Source organism: Cavia porcellus, unplaced genomic scaffold (genome assembly GCF_034190915.1).
Source record: "Cavia porcellus strain 051 isolate PalLab524CR breed Dunkin Hartley unplaced genomic scaffold, mCavPor4.1 scaffold_20, whole genome shotgun sequence".
Lineage (NCBI taxonomy): Eukaryota > Metazoa > Chordata > Mammalia > Rodentia > Caviidae > Cavia > Cavia porcellus.
The window spans coordinates 20,770,001-20,787,942 of record NW_026947503.1 but is presented as its reverse complement, the minus strand read 5'-3'; the positions used below and the strand labels follow the sequence as shown (position 1 = coordinate 20,787,942).

General features: G+C 36.7%; 1 protein-coding gene across 3 annotated transcripts in view; it reads left to right on the top strand.

The window, feature by feature from the left end:
• Zcchc2 (zinc finger CCHC-type containing 2) overlaps positions 1-17,942 on the top strand; it is a 68,991-nt gene that overhangs the window by 40,646 nt on the left and 10,403 nt on the right. For 2 of the 3 annotated variants that reach the window (XM_063231507.1, XM_063231505.1), the window contains 6 exons: positions 4,792-4,886; positions 7,302-7,385; positions 7,977-8,034; positions 10,685-10,820; positions 12,653-12,717; positions 13,081-13,175. In XM_063231507.1, the coding sequence (XP_063087577.1) occupies positions 4,792-4,886; positions 7,302-7,385; positions 7,977-8,034; positions 10,685-10,820; positions 12,653-12,717; positions 13,081-13,175 (533 nt within the window). The remainder of the gene's footprint in view (positions 1-4,791; positions 4,887-7,301; positions 7,386-7,976; positions 8,035-10,684; positions 10,821-12,652; positions 12,718-13,080; positions 13,176-17,942) is intronic. The other variant, XM_063231506.1, reaches the window with a different exon arrangement.

The window sequence follows — 17,942 nt, the reverse complement described above, 5'->3', positions numbered from 1 at the left end:
AAGCTAAAAAGGGAGTCACAGTGTTGTCAGTGATGGATTATAGTGGTTGATTGATTGTGTCAACTTGAGACATTTAGAAGCTTAACTAAATGGGTTTAGCAACTCTACACCCAAAGATGTAGAAGAAGACCCACCCTAGGGTGGCTCACCACTGGAGGTATACAGGGAAGGAGGAAGGACGAATGCATTCCACTCTTGGGAGAAGCTCCAGTCTTCTCCTTTGGTTTGGATATTGTCTCCTGGCTTCCAGCGTAGACTCTTCAGCTTTCCAGCATAGATTTCAGCCTTTCATCACAGAGCCTTCGGCCTTCTGTCACAGACCCATCAGCCTGCTGGTGTGGACTTGCACAAAACACTAGGGTGAATTCCAGACTTGTATTAAACCCTTCGGCCTCCAGTGTGTAGACACCCTCTGCACGCTTCCTCATCGGACTCTGTGGCTGACCGTCGTAATCCAATTTTGTTGTTTCTGTATATCTTGTGTTATATCTGTTCTCTCTAGTGAAATCCTGACTAATACAACTTTGAAGCTAAAATCAAGAACAAGACAAAGGATATCCATTATCACCACTCCTATTGAGAATAGTTCTGGAAACATCAGCCACAGCAGTTATAGACAAATAAAAGGAATAAAGATAGTAAAGAAGTTAAATTATCATTATTTGCAGATAAGAAGATACTATACATAGAAGACCCCAAAACTCCATTGAAAGACTTCTTGATAAAATAACCACATTCAGTAATATAGCTGGATATAAAGTCAGCACTCAGAAATCAATAGCATTCCTGTACACAAACAACAAATTCACTGAGACAGAAATTAAGGAAACCACACTCTTCACTATAGCATGCAAAAAAAAATGAAATACTTAGGAATCAATCTAACAAAGGAAGTAAAAGATCTATACATTGAAAAATTACAGTACTCTGAAAAAAGAGGACCTCAGAAGATGAAAAGGATAGGAAGAACAAACATTGTGAAAATGGCCATTCTCCCAAAATTGTTACACAGATTTAATGCAATTCCAGTCAAAATACCATTAGTGTACCTCACAGACTTAGAGAAATCATTCCTAAAATTCGTCTAGAACCAGAAGAGACCTAAAGTGACAAAGACAATTTGGGGCAACAAAGGCAAGGCAGGAGGCATCATAGTTCCTCACTTGGAATTATACTGCAAAGCTGTTGTGATAAAATCAGTATGGTACTGGCCTAAAAACAGACCTGAAGATCAATGGAATAGATTAGAAGATACAGGGGCTGGGGATTTAGTTCAGCGACATAAGCACCTGCCTTGCAAGCAGGCGGTCGTGAGTTCGATCCCCGGTACCGGTAAAAATGAAAAAGACAAAAAAAAAAAAAAAAAAAAAAAAAAAAAGATTAGAAGATACAGCCACAACAAACAGACCAGGCATGTTAACTGGAAGAAAGATAGCCTGTTTAATAAGTGGTGCTGGAAAAGCTGGCTTTTCCATATGCCGAAAAGGATAACTAGACCCACGCCTACCACCATGCACTAAACTAAAGTCAAAATGGAGCAAAGATCTAAATATTAAAAACAGAAACACTAAATCTGCTGCAAGACAAAGTAGGTAGAAATCTTGAAGACATAAGGGTCAGCAGAGAATTCATGAACTGTCATCAAACCTCATAGGAAATACTTCCCAGAATCAACAACTGGGATCTTGTCTTATTAAAAAGTTTTTGTATGTTAAAAGAAATCTCTTAACAGACTAAAAGGAAAAATCTTAGTCACGTGTCCCTCAGACAAAGGAATTCTATCTAGATTATATAAAGAATTTTTAAATATCAGACCCCTAAAATTTAAAGACCCAATCCAAAAATGGGCATCTGAGATGAATACACACATCTCAGATGAAGAAATACAAATGGCAAATAAATACATGAAAAAATCTTCGGCATCATTGGTCATTAGAGAAATGTAAATTAAAACAACACTGAGATTCCATCTCCAGAAAGAATGGCCAGGAACAGGAAAACCACCAACAACAAATGCTGGAGGGGATGTGGGAGAAAATGAAATTGTTCTGCACTGTTGGTGGGAGTGTAGACTGGTGTAACCACTGTGGAAATCAGTGTAGAGGTTCCTCAAAAAGCTAGGATTAGATTCCTTTTGGCCCAGCTATCCTGCTTCTGAGCAGTTTCCCGAAAGAATTGAAAGCATCATCCAACAGTGATATATGTGCACTCATGTTTGTAGCAGCACAATTTGTAATAGCCAAATCTTGGAAACAGCCCAAATGCCCTTCAACTGAGGAATGGATAAAAAACAAATATTTTTATATAGTGGACTACTGCTCAGCTGTAAAGAAGGATTGCATTGCGTGTTTTTATACAACAGAGTACTGCTTAGCTATAAATAAGGATTGCACTGAGGCTCGTATTGAGACCATACTTATAAGTGAAATAAATCAAATTCACATGTATAAATACCTTACTGTCTCCTCAGTGTAAGAAACGTAAAGAGCAAATAAGATCCAAATCTACAATACATATTTTATAAGAGTAAGAAGCTTCTCAAGGGGGAAAAGTAACTGGGATGGGGAAAGGAGGAAAGAAGAACGGGAAAAGGAAAAAGGTGCAAATTTATATATGTATATATAAGATTGCTAAGGTAACTATACTACTAATTCTATTAGTTCTTGGAAAAGAACAGTTAATACTTACATGATTAGATCAATTTTACATGTCTTTATCTGATACTCTATGCAACTCTTGGAGATAACAATATGCAATATAACAACCGTTGTTCAATTCCTATCATCTCTTTTTGAAAGCCTATATTGTTGGAGTTTTGGGGTTGTTTGTCTCTTACTTTTCCATTTTGTTTCTATTTTAAATTTTAAAAAACTAGAGACAGTAAAAATCATAAGTCCGTGTTGAAATAAATACTAAATGAATTGATTGAATGTGTCAGGAATAAGGAATTGATATTATTAATGTGCTTTCCACAAAATTATGCTCTTGAGTTATAAAGGGAGAAAGCATCTTGAGAGTGGAGAATGCTGACAAATTCCATTTTAATCAAGTAAAGTGAACTTCTCATTAGTGGTTCAGTCAGAGTTGTGTACCACACAATCTGCTGTTGCAGAAGAACACAGTCCTACTGCTTTGATAGCCCTGCCTGCCTCTAATCATGCACACCTGCATGGAGAATGTTCCACGGAATGCCGGCCCTGTTCTTCCACAACCAGAAGAGCCACAGAGACTTGCAGCTGCTGAGTGTGACGCAGAACTCTGAGTGGCGGAGAGAAAAAGGACACTTTGGAATCAGTTTGTAAAACTTCACTGTGGGCCAGAGGATTAAAAGAAAGATTGAGCAATGTTAATTTCCTCATAGTGATTGTAGAAAATGCTTACTGATGTCTTCTGGGGTGCTGAAGCAGCAGATCATCTACTTAAGATTTTTGAAAAAAAAAAGTCTGTATGTGTGTGTATCTTCTGTAAGCTTGAGATTTTCAGAAGAAAAAAATAATTATTTCCACAAGGATCCACTTTGAGAAATTTGACTCTTAATCGGTACTTCAATTAAAATTAAAACATATCACTTTGTTGTTCTCAACGACAATACTGTTTTGCTTCTTTTCATTAAATGTCTTGGGAAGGACAACACATTAGTACATGTAAAGATCATTCCCTCGTGTTTTATTTGCTACATAATCCATTTGTAGCTGAATCATAATCAAATTAGTACATTTTATGGCCATTGTAATTGTTTCTAGGTATGTTTAAACTACTACAAATAATACTACAGGGTTTGGGGATATTTCTTAACACATTTGGATATACTTGTCTAAGATAATTTTATAGAACTAAACATGTTTGTCCAGACAGGCATAGTGGCACACACCTGCACTTGGTAGCTGAGGTAAGAGGGATAGCCATAAGTTTGAGGCCAGCCTGGGCTACGTAGTAAGTTCAAGCCAGTCCCTCAGAAGAAGTGAGAAAATTTGTTTGTTGAGTACCTATGCAGTTGGCAGTATGACTATTTATATATATGTTGAGTCTTATAACCCTGAGGACCAGTAATATTTCCTAGAAATTCAAATCTGAAAAACAATAATTTCTTGAGGGTGATTCAATTTTTTGGGTTCAGATATTGGTAAATACTCCATGTTACATCTAACTGTATGCTTCAGACCCATTTTATAGCTGCCATTATAGGAAAGTTCTCCAAGTGGAACCTTTGGGATCTTTTAGTTAAGTTAATAAAATATAAGGAAAAAGGCTTTTCAAAGATAAAGATTTGATACATATTCAACATGAATTTTAATGTAGTCATGCCTTAGAATGTAGTAATACTAGTATAGTGCATGTTAACTACATCACTGTGTTTTGTAATTTTCAGGAGTTCTAGCATTCCAAACTTTACAAACTCATGTTCAAAGTGTGACACAGTCCCTTAATGGTACAGCCTAATTATGAAAAGTAACACTTATGGAAACATTGAGTTCTTCTTCATGAGCAGAAAGACAGCTATTCAGACTACTTGGCAAAGTCTGAAATAATGCTTTTTTCTTTTACCAGAACTGAAACCTTACCATAAACATAAATCTGTTTAGTAGATTTTTGAAAGTTAGTTTTATTAAGTTTTACTGAGTCCTATAGGAAATTAAATAGAAAATAATATTCTTTTTTGGGGAGAATTTTTTTTCCCTGTACTTGAAACAATCACTTGTTGACTTTATAATCTAAACAAACTGTGGATGTACATACAAATTAACAAATCTCTTTTTGAAATTAATAAATTTCTTTTCTTTTTACATGCAGGCAGCTATTTTCAACTTCATCACAAGCTTTTCTACAGAGTCAGAAAGTACACAGCTTTTTTCGGTCTATATCGTCAGATTCTCTACACAATCTCAGTAAGCATCCTCTGTTCTCTGCAAAAATTGGGGGGGTTTTCCTCTGCTTATATTTTGTGCTTTATCCTGTCATCTTGTAGTTAAAAGTTAAAAATTTTTGTTTTAAAGAAATAAGAAATTATCATTTTTGATGAATTTTACAAGGCAGTTCTAAGTAATGTATGAAAACAACATAACCAAACAGACATTACTAGGGAGAATCTAAGCATTTCTGAGACTCTGGGACATGGTTGATCCTTCAGTTCCTGCTGGCGTGCTGATTGGTGATACATGGTAGTGCTGGTGGTAGGACTGTGAAATCTTCAGTGTGCCTTCATCTGGGGCCACCTGTCCCGCGGTCACTGTCAGAGCCTTTTAACCTCATTCATCGCACTTTCCCTCCTCACTTCAGCCATTTAAAGTTAGCCTGTGACAGGGAAGGAACGGTTTCCTATTTGTCCCTTCCCACACATTCCATTGTCTTAGTCCTTGTCTCATACGGACACTGTTTAAATCTGCAAAGCCCTACTCTTTGCTCAGATTCTAATGTCTACTTTGCCCCATTCCAGGTTCCATCACAGGAATAAATTAGATTATTAAGCCCCTGTTTAAAAAAAAAAACAAAACAGAACTCTAAAATTTGGTATGAAATTCAAGCCCTGCTAAGAACTCTTAAACTTCCCCTGTGCTGGCTCAGCCGCTAGCTGCTTAAAGTTTCAGGATTGCCCTGGAAACCCTACTACACCTGTGTCTCTCTTTATCCATAATCATACTCAAACATCTATCTTTTGTCAAGATTTGTTCAAATCAGACCTGTTGTAAGACCCAGCTGTACCTCTTTCGGAAAGTTTTTCTTACGTTTTTGTATATTTAATTCTGCCCTCATGTTTTAGCATTCATCATTATCTGCTTTGTGATCAGTTTTATGCACATCCTAATCAGTCTCCTTTTTAAATAAGTATTTTGCCAGTTACATTGACGTCTTTTAAAGAATTCCTGCTAACTCTTAAGCACAGCCACTATATAATGAAATGCTTTTTCCTTTAAGTCTTTCCTTCTGCTCTCAGCAGTTATATTTTCCTATACCAAAGGAGGAAAGAAACTGCTTATTTTCTCACTTTGAGGTGAAAAAAAAAGAGATAAAAAATACAATTGGATGTTATAAAATGGATTAACTCTTACTGAAGTCTCACTGTCATTTGAATAGATGCACATGCCTTAAATATCTTGAACATAATTAGCAATCAGAATTAAAAAACAGCTTTTATGAGTAAAACAGTGATAATAGACTGGCCATTCTAGAGTATACTTATATTTAACAATCAGTGCTTTTTACTTATTGTATAAGTACTTCTGAATAAATATTTATCAGTAGCATATGTTTAATTTTAGAAAGACATTAAAACAGAAAGTTTAAACCTCCAGCTCATATTAACAGGCTGCCTAGGAAAACTTCCCTACATGAACGCATCTATAAACACAGGAAAGCTCATCCTGAGAGCTCAGCAATGCTGAAATTGCATGAGTAATGCTAATGAGGTTGGCAGATTTTGTTTTAAGGTTGTAAAATTAAAATACAACCTAATGTGGTTGTAAGAAGCCTTGTAGTCCATGTCTGAGTTGTTTTGAACATTTTGTTAAGGTTCATTTGCACTGCTTACCTTTTTGTTTCTCTGGGACAGAGAGCAACATTTCATATCCCTGTCACTATCTCTGAGTAAAAAAGTGTTAAACTCCTAAATGACTTAGGCTGTTGAACACTGGGATCCCATTGCTTTCAGAATGTGTTCCGTGGGCCAGGGCTGGTCCCCAAATCATTTGTCATTGCTCTGTAATAGAACAGAAATTCAGAGTATATAGGGAGAGAGTCTTTAGTAATTAAGTATTGCTACCATATATTTTGTTTTATAAAAGTAACAGTGTATAATACAGCACTCTGGAAGTTGAGGCAACAGGATTGCTGGGGGGAGTTAAAGACCATGCTGAGCTACAGAGTGAGCTCAAGGCCAGCCTGAACTGCCTAATAAGACTTTTATCTCAAAAATACAAAAAAAAAAAAAAAAAAAAAAGGAAAAAAGAAAGGAACAATGTACAGTGAACTGGAGATTTAATGAAAAGAGTTCTGAGCCCCTACTGCAGGTATGTGAAAGGCACTTCTTGTCCATTTGCTTGTGTTGCACATGAACACACGGAAGTTGATAGATGAGCTGTGATTCATTCAGGTCATGCGATTCTGGAGGGAATAGCTGACTCCTTGACATACCTCGTAGTCCAGTGTTTTGTGTTATGTTCTGCTTTCCTAAAGGCCCTAATAGTAGACGTATTCTCACTCCTAACTGTTTATTTTCTTCTTCCTTGGTGAGGAGTGATCATTACATTTATCTTGGTATTATAATTTTCCTTTAAAAATTAATAATATTGAATTACTTCCTACAGATAACTTACAGTCTTCTCTGAAAACTTCTAAGATATTAGAACACTTAAAAGAAGACAGCTCAGAAGCTTCAAGTCAAGAAGAAGGTAAATGTGAATTTACTAGAATAAGTCATTTTGCTAGTAGGGCACAATGGAGCAGATTAAGGAGTCTACAGACAGAAATAGGGATTAGGATATGACAAAGGTGGCATTGCAAAGATTATGAAATGGCCTTGGCACAATTTACTTTATATAGTTAAACCCCTGTGTGCCTCACACACACAAGTTTTATTTAACCTTAAATGTTAATCTGGGAAGAGAAGACTTTCTTGGACAAGGCAGAAGATGGCCACCCCTCTCACTAATCTAAAACAGAGTGTCTTCACTTTCTAATGATTTAAAAGAAAGAAAATTCAACCTGAAATTGAATGTCATATTTGCCACATGCAGTGGCGTGCACCTAGTAGACGTGTAGTTTTGCACAAGATTGATGTGTTATTAGACGAAACACATTTGAGAGCTGTTTAAGGCAAATTGATAGCTTATTCAGTCTTTTTTAAAATTCAGTAAGGTACTATTTTGTGTTGGGAAATACTTAGAAGTACCAAAGTGTTGATTGCATAATTTGAAGTATCCTTTTGCGTATGTGCAATGGCATTTATTGTAGTAAACTGTTTACTTTCTCTCCTTCTCTAGATGTATTACAGCATACCATAATCCACAAGAAACATACTGGAAAAAGTCCTATTGTGAAGTAAGTATCTAATTTTAAAAATAAAAATGCCTTTGTACATTTTTAAATCAGTGTAACATTTAAGTTACTGATGTATTTGGCTGCTATTTTCCCTCCTCCTGAGTTTCCTTTTGTCTTCTCTCTAGGGGCCTTTTGGACTGTTCTCTTTCTGTCTTGTTAGCCTTGATAGTTCTGTATGTTGTTTTTCTGTTCTGACTGTTAACGCAAAGCAGTGCTAGTGAGCCTGCAGCAGCAGGCCACAGTGGGTTGTTTATGTCGTTGAAAGCTCTGAAAGTTCTCCATCACTGCTAAGGACTGTCTTGAAGTCTTTGACTTACTGTCTAGTATAGTACTAATTTGTGCTTCCAGCATTTTCCAGCTTTAGGACCTCAGGTGACTGTAATCCCACTTCATCTTTTCCTGAACTATAAATTGTAGTCACTAAGGCCAGGGCATAGCAGTGGCATAGCACCTGCCTGGCAAGTGCAAGGTCTTGAATTTGATTCCTGGTACCAGAAAAAATAAAATAAAAATAAATTGTAGCTATCATGCTTTTTCAAAGTTTTAAACTCCATGAAGCATTTTCCAGTATCCATTTTGGTTGTACCATTCTTTTGCCCTTCAGTCCTTCCTATGTCATTAAGCGGTCACCTATGATCGTTTTCCTTCTAATGAAAGAACACTGAATATGAGTGAATTTCCATCTGAAAATTGGCCTTCATGTTCAAAAATAGTTTTTGCTGTGTATGGGATTCTAGGGTGGCACTTACTTTCTATTACATCTTTGAAACTATAGCTTTTATCATCTTTTGGTCGGTGACCTTATGGGCCCTTGTGTTGTTCAGACCACCTCTGATGTCTCCTGCAGATCTTATAAAACCATTCATGTGACTTTTGACTTATATCACATTAGCGTTGTCTCCCTCAACTGTATGCCCCAAGACCTCCCTTTCTGCCTCAGGGCCTTAGCTAGCTCTATAACTTGCTTCCTACCCTTTAATAGATAATTCTAGGAAACACCAGCAGCTTTGAGCCCCTTAGCTTATAGTGATGACCTCTTTGTAGTCTTGTTATTTCACTCTCCCTGCTCCTTTGCTCCCACTTTCTGTAACTACCTAGCAAATAAATTATGTCATTTTAGACCATGGATGTCCAATCTTTTGGCTTACATAAGCCATACTGAGTGGAGAGGAATTATCTTGAGCCACATATAAAATACATAATTAATGTTTATGAGTAACAAAATTTCCTTTTCTTAATATTTTAACGTATTAAGATATTTTACAAATTAATGCAAGCTTAATTTTAATTTTAAGAAAATTTACATGTCTGCTTATTAGTAAACTCCTGCCTTTGTAGGCCTACACGTGAGAGTAGACTGAAATACTGTTATTGGCAGTCGCCATGTTTTACTTGCCAAGTCACAGGAGTGCCTATAAAACCTGATACACAGGACATCCACCTAACTGTGTGCAGGCTCAGGAGGCAGAGTTCATGCTGCACTGTGCCTTCCCTTACATGTTGTTCAGTTGTCTCCTCTGCAGTTCACTCTTGAATTGGAAGAGTATCAGTAAAAATTACAAAACCATGTGAAAAATTGATGGTCTTGCGGAGCCACATTACTTGACTATCTATAGCCACACATGGCCCATGGCCTGCAGGTGGAACTTTCCCATTCTAGACTCTGCTTCTGACAGGAACTCACATTATCTGGCTGCCACTTTTAGTCTTATTGTACAATTTGAAGGTAATGTGATTTTTTTTCCTCTGATTGCTTTTAAGTTTTTTTGATCATTTGGTTTTCTGCAATTGTCCTGTTGTTTTATACCTGTCTTATGAATTCTCTTTCCTCAACCTACAGCTTTCTGTCTTTTAATTTTGAAAAACTTTTTGCTTTTGTCTCTTCATATACAGCTTCTTCCCTCTTCTCTTGCTCCATCGTGCAAGACTAAAGCTCCTTAATATATAAGACCTTTCACTGTGTCCCACATGCAAAAACCAAAAACTGTTTCCATATTTCCCCTTACAGTGCTTCTGTATATTTTCTTTGGCCTAAATTTCCTCTACACTAATTTTCTTCATCTATTTCTTATGTACTGAGTTCTTAATGTTAATTTTATAGTTCTTGAATTAAGTTTGACCATTATATTTCCCAGTACTCTTTCACAATCTTCAGTCATGTTGTCTTGATTGACCATGTTAAGCACTGTAATCTGAAAGTCTGTACCATTACCTTCATATTCTGGATTTTCATTGGGGCTTTTCTTATTCCTGTTCTTTGTTTCTTTGGGTCTTCAGTCACTTCATCCTATCCTTTCATACACCTGTTTGTGCAGAGTACTTAGTATAACAGTTCTTTGCAGATACATTTGTGTAGCCTGTTTCCAGTTACTGGCTTCAGGGTGACCTCTGTTGCTGAGTCTCAATTCAAGGGTACACATTTGTTTCTATACTCTTTCTTAAGAAATAACTATTCATGATAAATTAGATGTTGTGTACCTGTTTATTTCTCATAGTTATTTTTTTCCTTTAAACCTATCACTAGGCATTGAAAAAACCAACCCCCTAAAAATCTTGTCACAGACTGAAGAGTTAATGAGCTTCATTGAGATGACTAGCTTAAATTACTGAGGACAGATTGCCACACTTTCATAAACTTTGCTTTTCATAGCAGTATTGGTACGAGCTGTTCTCCGTTAGATGGGATTACCGTGCAATATCCTGAACAGAATGGAGTTGTGGATTGGAGGAAGCAAAGCTGCACTGCTGTTCAGCACCCAGAGCACTGTGTGAGCTTGGCTGACCAAGTATGTGGGGTTTTGTTTTGGTGCCATACAATTAGATTATTGTATCTCTTTTTATTGTTGTTGTTGGTGGTGGTGTTTTAAAAGTGAAACACTGTTTCAGTGTTAGACTTTTTGCATGTATATATGATATAAGCTCTTCTGAGACCTGAAAAACTTATTTCTCCTATAAAATTAATGTATAAACTTTTATTGCTTACATAAAATTAATACTCTTGCATATGACACTCAACATGCTTATTCTAACTCCAGAGTACATTAAATTGTTAAGGGAAGATTTTTGTGGTCATGAAAGAATTACTTACATTTCAGTCATTATCTTGCTGTAGGTAATGTGAATTTTCAAACTGACCTTTCTTCATGAGTTCATTGACGTTTTGAACAGTTAGGAAACATTTGCTTTCTTAGGAATTGCATGTGATCAGAGAACAAAATGCTGCCAGGTATATTCAGTATAATACACTACCATGTCCAGATTGGGCTTGGGCAGTATATAGATTGTAATGTGGAGTAAACCTTATTTTATCTAGAAAATTTATTTCTTAGCTTAATTCTATTTCTGACACATTTAGATCCAAATGTTAACTCATCATGGAATATATTTTTCTGAACTAAAGTACATTTTGAAAAATGTAAAGAGTCTCAGTCATACTTAATGGCTTCTCTTCAAATACTGTATGATTATAATCTCCCAGTTCATTCCAGTGCCTAGACTCTTTCATAGTTAACAAAATTATGTCAGTTTTATCAAACAGAACTTGAAGACAATACTAATAGATAGCAAATACTAGGTACTTGGTTATGATTTATTTTGTATGGCAATCCTAGTGTTTTACCTATGAGGGATATATTTCAGGTTCTTCAGTGGATTCCTGAAACCACAGACAGTACTGAACTGTATATAAGCTATATTCTGTTTGCCTATAGAAGCTATGTTTATTTTTCCTGTATAAATACAAATACCTATGGTAATATTTAATTGATAAATTAGACACAAGATGTTAACAGCAATAGCTAATAATAGAATAATTATAACAATATATTATTAGTATTAACAAATATCATGAATGTGGCTGTGCTCCTCCCCCTGTTATGCGACTAGTATCAAATACAGAAACCGTGAACAGAAGGATAATGTGTGTTGTGAGTGAAGTGGAATGGCTGAGCATGAGATGTCCTCATGGAATTCAAAGTAGAATTTTAAATTTATAAAATATTTCTTTCTGAAATTTTCCATTAACATTTTTGGACCATGGTTGACCATGGAAAGTGAAACTGCAGATAAGTGTGGACTCTTGTAGTTTTTCCATTTTAAATGAACAGACAGCCTGGTATGGTGGTGCACTCCTGTAATTCTAGCACTTGGGAGGCTGAGGCAGGCAGATCATTGCAATTGGGGACCAGCCTGGGCTATATGAGCTTAAGACAGCCTGAACTGCCTGTCTCAAAAAGACAAAAAAAAAAAAAAAAAAAAAAAAATTAAAAGATATTAGTAATAAGGTAATTGTCACCAAATATGTAAATATTGTTGGTAGGTTGTAAATCAAAATATATTAGACTTTACACTTAGAAAATATTTAAATGTTTGCTATAAAGCCAGACGTGGTGGTACACACCTGTAATCCCAGCACTTGGGAGGCTGAGGCAGGAAGATTCTTGCAAATTCGAGAGCAGCCTGGGCTACAAAATGAGCTCAAGGCTAGCCTGAACTCATAGTGAAATTCTTGTCTCAAAAAGACAAAAAAAAAAAAAAAAAAAAGTTTGGTATAAAAATTCAAGGATACCTCCATCAGTATGATTTAGCTTCAGTCTGTTTGTCTTTTCATTTCTATTAGCATTCTGCTGAAAAACGGAGCTTATCTTCAATAAATAAGAAAAAAGGAAAGCCACAAATAGAAAAGTAAGTTTAATTTAATGTTTCCAGTATTAGACATTGGTAAGGAAATACAGTATGTAACATTTGATTATGAGTATATTTAGTTTTTATGTGATAGTTTCCTTCTGTTTATATTTTAATTCTGGGTTTAATTTTTTTAGTTAAAAGTATCAGTTTATGCAGATGATAGAAGTAAAGATATTATCAATACTATATTGAGTTTGAAGTGTCAGTTCTGAGAACTCAATGTTTATCTCATGTTTTTTTTTTTTTTTTACTAATTTTTTTAATTGTAAGAAAAGCTTGAGAGGAATTTAGTAATATTGTACTTAATGTGTTTTGTAGGGAATTTTATACAAATGTTGGTAATATGTACATTTGGTTTAGGGAGAAAATTAAGAAAACTGACAACAGATTGAATAGTAGAATAAATGGTATTAGACTCTCCACTCCTCAGCATACCCATGGTGGTACAGTAAAAGGTAAGAAAATTTGTTTTTCTTTCAAGTATGTATTATCTAGAGATATACAACAGAATACTTACTGTATTGCAGGAAGCTATAGTGTGAAATCCTGTTATTTTCACTGTGCATTGATATGTACAACAGTTTCCAAATTAAACAATTTCCAAATTAATGGAGTTAGTTTAGGGACTATAAATTGGCCATTAGGCCGGCACTTCCTGCACTTCCTGTGGCTCCGTTACGCTTCGCTGCTTTCCTTTTCTCTGGGGGCAGCAGTTGCCCAGTTGGTTTCCTTTTCAAGCCAGCGTCTGCAGCAGAGCACAGGTCCCAGAGTCATGGAGGGTCTCACTACAGCTCTGCAAGCTGCTTTCACAGAAGTCTGCACATGTTCTTATTAAAGTCATTCTTTTAGAAAATGGTTGATGTTTTCATGTTTTAATAACATTTTATGGGAGGGAATTCTGACCCTCAGATTTTTGTAAGCCTGTTTTTGTTGTGATTTCTGTTTACCCACCACTATTTTGAAAGTTTAGGGTTATTTAATTTATATATATATATATATATATATATATATATATATATATTTTTTTTTTTTTTTTTTTTTTTTTTTTTTTTTGTACCAGGGATCAAACTCAGGATTGCGCACTTGCAAGGCAGGTGCTTGTGCCGCTGAGCAAAATCTCCAGCAGGGTTATTTAATTTAAAAGTGCCCCTTCTGCTAGTTCATTAATTACTCTTCTGTGTTTTATTTATTTTTGTTATTAATAGTAAAGATAGAAAAAATGGATGCCCATTGGCCTCTAGAAGAGTATTTTGTCCATGTGTGTTACCCGACACATTTACTGACTGATCCTAAAAATTAGTTTTTTAATTCAAATTTTATATTGTAGTGCATTCAGTTGTGATAAATAACCACAATGTATTTATCAAATGGAGAAAAGGTTTTTTTTTGTCTTGGTTTGTTTTTTGAGACAGGGTTTCACTATGCAGTTCAGGCTGGCCTTGAACTCACTCTGTAACCCAAACTGGCCTTCAACTTGTGGCAGTCCTCATGCCTCAGCCTCCCAAATGCTGGGATTATAGGCATGTTCCACCATTCCCAGCAGTGAGGAAAATTTTTAAACAAGGTATTTGTGCAAAGAAACTGGACAGTGATGAAAGAAAAATGGTTACATTTTCAATCTAAAATCATCTAGCAACTCTTTTAAACAGCTGTGAACTGAAGGTTAAAATACTTGAGGGGAAAAAACTTACCTTGTTTATATAAAGTTCCAGACCCCAGGAGTACATTACGGTACTTTACAGTGTCTGAAGTTTCCTCTGGTGATGGCAACTAAAAGTAGGGGGCAGAAGCTAAATACAGAAGGCAAAGGGCTCAGTTGGTGGCTGACGGGAAGTCACGGCCGGCAGGCCTCCCTGTCTGTTCCTTTCTTGCTCATTTTCCATCCTGCTGCCAAATTTGTCTGGGAAGAACACACTTACCCAGGTCAATCTCTTCATGACATTCCTGTCAAGTGTACTTGACCCCTCCACAAGGTCTTGCTGCCACTTACTTCTCTTTATTTGGGAACAAAGAAGTGTGTGGCTGTGCTTGCCTTTTTTACCCCCCAGTTGCCAAAAGAGGAGCATGAGCACATCATCAGAGAAAGCTATGGGTCTGGATCTTATGCCCCTACTTTCTTAAATGTGTGTCCTCTCTGAAGCTGTGGTTTTTCTCATTTATAAACTGGAAATAGTACCTCACCGCATGTAAGATTAAATGTAATAACGTGAGTAGCAATTTAGTTGGAATGAATATAGCGCCCGGGTGTTGAGTAATTGAGTTTGTTAAGATTAACATAAAAGCTCCGGTGTTTTCTGTTATCCTTAGCACCCAGGAAATGACTGGTCTGAGCCCTGCCTGCACCCCGCCACCCAGTCACGGCTGGTTCCTACTCGCTGCCGCCCAACCTCTCGCTCCACTTCCCTGGAAACAATATGTAGGGCAGGTCACAGGCCCCATTACTGTAGCCATGTCCTCAGCCATTCCTGCCCCCCAGTCTCACCCAAACCACTTACGCCTGTCCCACTAACCTTATACCACATCCATAAAAGACCTGGCTGGTACACTGCAGCTGGGCTCTCCTTTGGAGGTATTCCAGTAGGTCCTCCCCAGAAAAGCCCCAAATTCAGGCCAGTGTATTCTTTATTGGGCTGTCACCATTTACTTAATCATAATCTTAGGGTTGGGGATAAGCTACATGTTTTCCCATTTTGTTCTCTATATAGGTAGTTATACCTAAGGAGTACAACTGGAATAAACTATGCTTTGGACAGCTTGTCTCACTGATGTCAAATATGGCTCAGGTATATTCCAGCTCCAACTTAAAAAACAGCTGTTTGTTATTTTCCCTTTAAAATAATTAAAGTACTAAAAAGAGATTGCCTTTAAGCATTCAGTTAACCTGAAATGTGTTTAAAGTACCCCCCACTCCCTGACCTTGTAGACCATCAGCTCCCATTATAAAATGTACATTTTAAATTGGAGCTGAAAGTATTGGGGCCTTCCAATTAGATTGTTCAGATCTTTGAGTAATGCATACTAACTTAACATATGTATTATTTAAAGTTTTTTATTAAAGTTTAACATTGTTTTGAATGGGAATATATTTTACATAGATCAAAATCCCAAAAGTGCAAAAAAGAACAAAGTAAGAACCCCTCCCTGCCTTCCTTCATGTTGTCTGCTTCCAGGAAATAATCAGTGCTAATAATCACCTTTATTTGTACTGTATTTTCTTTTTTCTTTTCCTTCTTCTTCTTCTTCTTCTTCTTCCTCTGCTGCTGCTGCTGCTGCTGCTGCTGCTGCTGCTGCTGCTGCTGCTGCTGCTGCTTCTTGTTCTTCTTCTTCTGCTTCTTTTTTTTTGTACCAGACCTCATGCTTGCCAGGCAGGTGCCGTGCTGCTGAGCTGTGTCTCTAGCCACGCACTATATTTTCTTTTAAAACTTCATCCTTTAAAGTGAAATACATTACCGTGTGCATATTACTGAGAACTCTTGCTGTTCAGTTTATCACTACACTGTTTTCTCGACACCCCCTTTCTGTTGCTGAAAAGTGTGAGAGGAAGTGAGGTGGCTGGTCTCAGTGTCTTTTAATGTGAAGATCTCCAGCTACTTTTAATAATTCAGAGAATAAGTGTGGTTTTTATCACCTGTGATTTATTTAGAAGGTTCTTAAATTGGCAGCAAACTTTGTGTTTCTAATTCTAATAGCCAGAGTTTTTGCTAGAAAATGCCTTATATTGTAAGGGGTTTTGTGTCTGCATGTGTGTGTGTACTCACACGCATTCCCATATGTGCCCCTTAATCACATCAAGACCTTTTATTGTTTGCTACATGATAACTAAAATGATGTGTCTGTATATTTAAAAAGGACCATTTGTGGAATATTCATTGGCATAATTCTTTTCATACTTACCTCTCATACCTTCTGAATCTCTAGAGCATCACTTACTTTCTGATCATAAAACTCCAAGGTTCTGCAGAACTTTTAAGGCACTTTCTGAATCACCAAAATGAGAAAGTTACTTTTAACTTATTTTTAGACACATACTTCTGTGGAAACTGTCGCTTTGTACATGGCACTTGGGTGATGAGAATATTCATTTGCTAGTATGATATAAAGAAAATTGTTTCATAAATTAAGCCATTTGGAGAAAAAGTCACTTGGAATGTTCATTTTGTTATATACTCGATGAAATACATATGTATAGGATTTCCAGGTATTGTAGTTTTTTATGGATTTCATTTTTATGAGTTCAATTTAATGCTAAGTTCTTCAGCTATTGTCTAAGTTACTTTCTCGTTGCTGGACAGAATACCTGACACCCACACGTTAAAGGAGGAAAGATTTAGCCCAGTTTTGTAGAGGTTTCAGTCCACAGGCAGCTGGTTCAGTCCAAGGCAGATGTTGGCTTCATGGCAGAGGAGAAACGGTCCATGATTAGAGGCAGGAGGCAGGAGCCTTCTTTCAGCTTTCCTTTTTATTCCCTCCACGTTACAAGCCTGTTGGATAGTGCCACTCACATCAGGACTGTACTGACTCGTCCTCAGGCTACTCATGATCTAGTCACTCCCAGTAGCTGCAACTGTGAGCTCATGGGGCTTTTGGGGGCCATCTAGATATAAGTCATAACAGCCACTGTCTTACATTAGGTTGTCTTCAAACCGTGTTTGGTTTGCTTTGCATCCTTTCTTTAGTTGTGTTGTTACTGGTAATTTAGAGCCCATAGCCATAGATAACTATAGCTTAGATCATTTTCTGCAGAAATTCCACCTGCTCTTGCAACTCCTCTGTCACTTTTCTGACAGCTCCATTTGGTGAATGGAGCTGTCAGATTTTGATGCAGTTTTCTTTTAGTAATTTGGCATTTAACATATTACTCAAAAGGAATTAGCAGCATATGTCCTTATTTTTCTGTAGTACTCATCCAACATATCAGTGGCTAGACTAAAACAGGGAAAGTCATCTTTTAACTATCAACAGTTATGAACTTACCCCTTCAAAAGACTAAATTACTCATTACACAAACCGTGTCTTTTCTTTGCCAAGTGTACATAGTCATTACCTTTCAGTGGTGTGGCTAGATTGCCACGGAAATGATCCATCACCTGTAATTTTTAAGAAACCCTGGGACTGCATATATGAAGATTCATAGAATAAACTTGGATGCTTGCTGAAGGGCAGAGGGTATGCTGGCTACTAGGTTTACAGATATGAATAGAATAGCACTCTTAAGTGTGGAC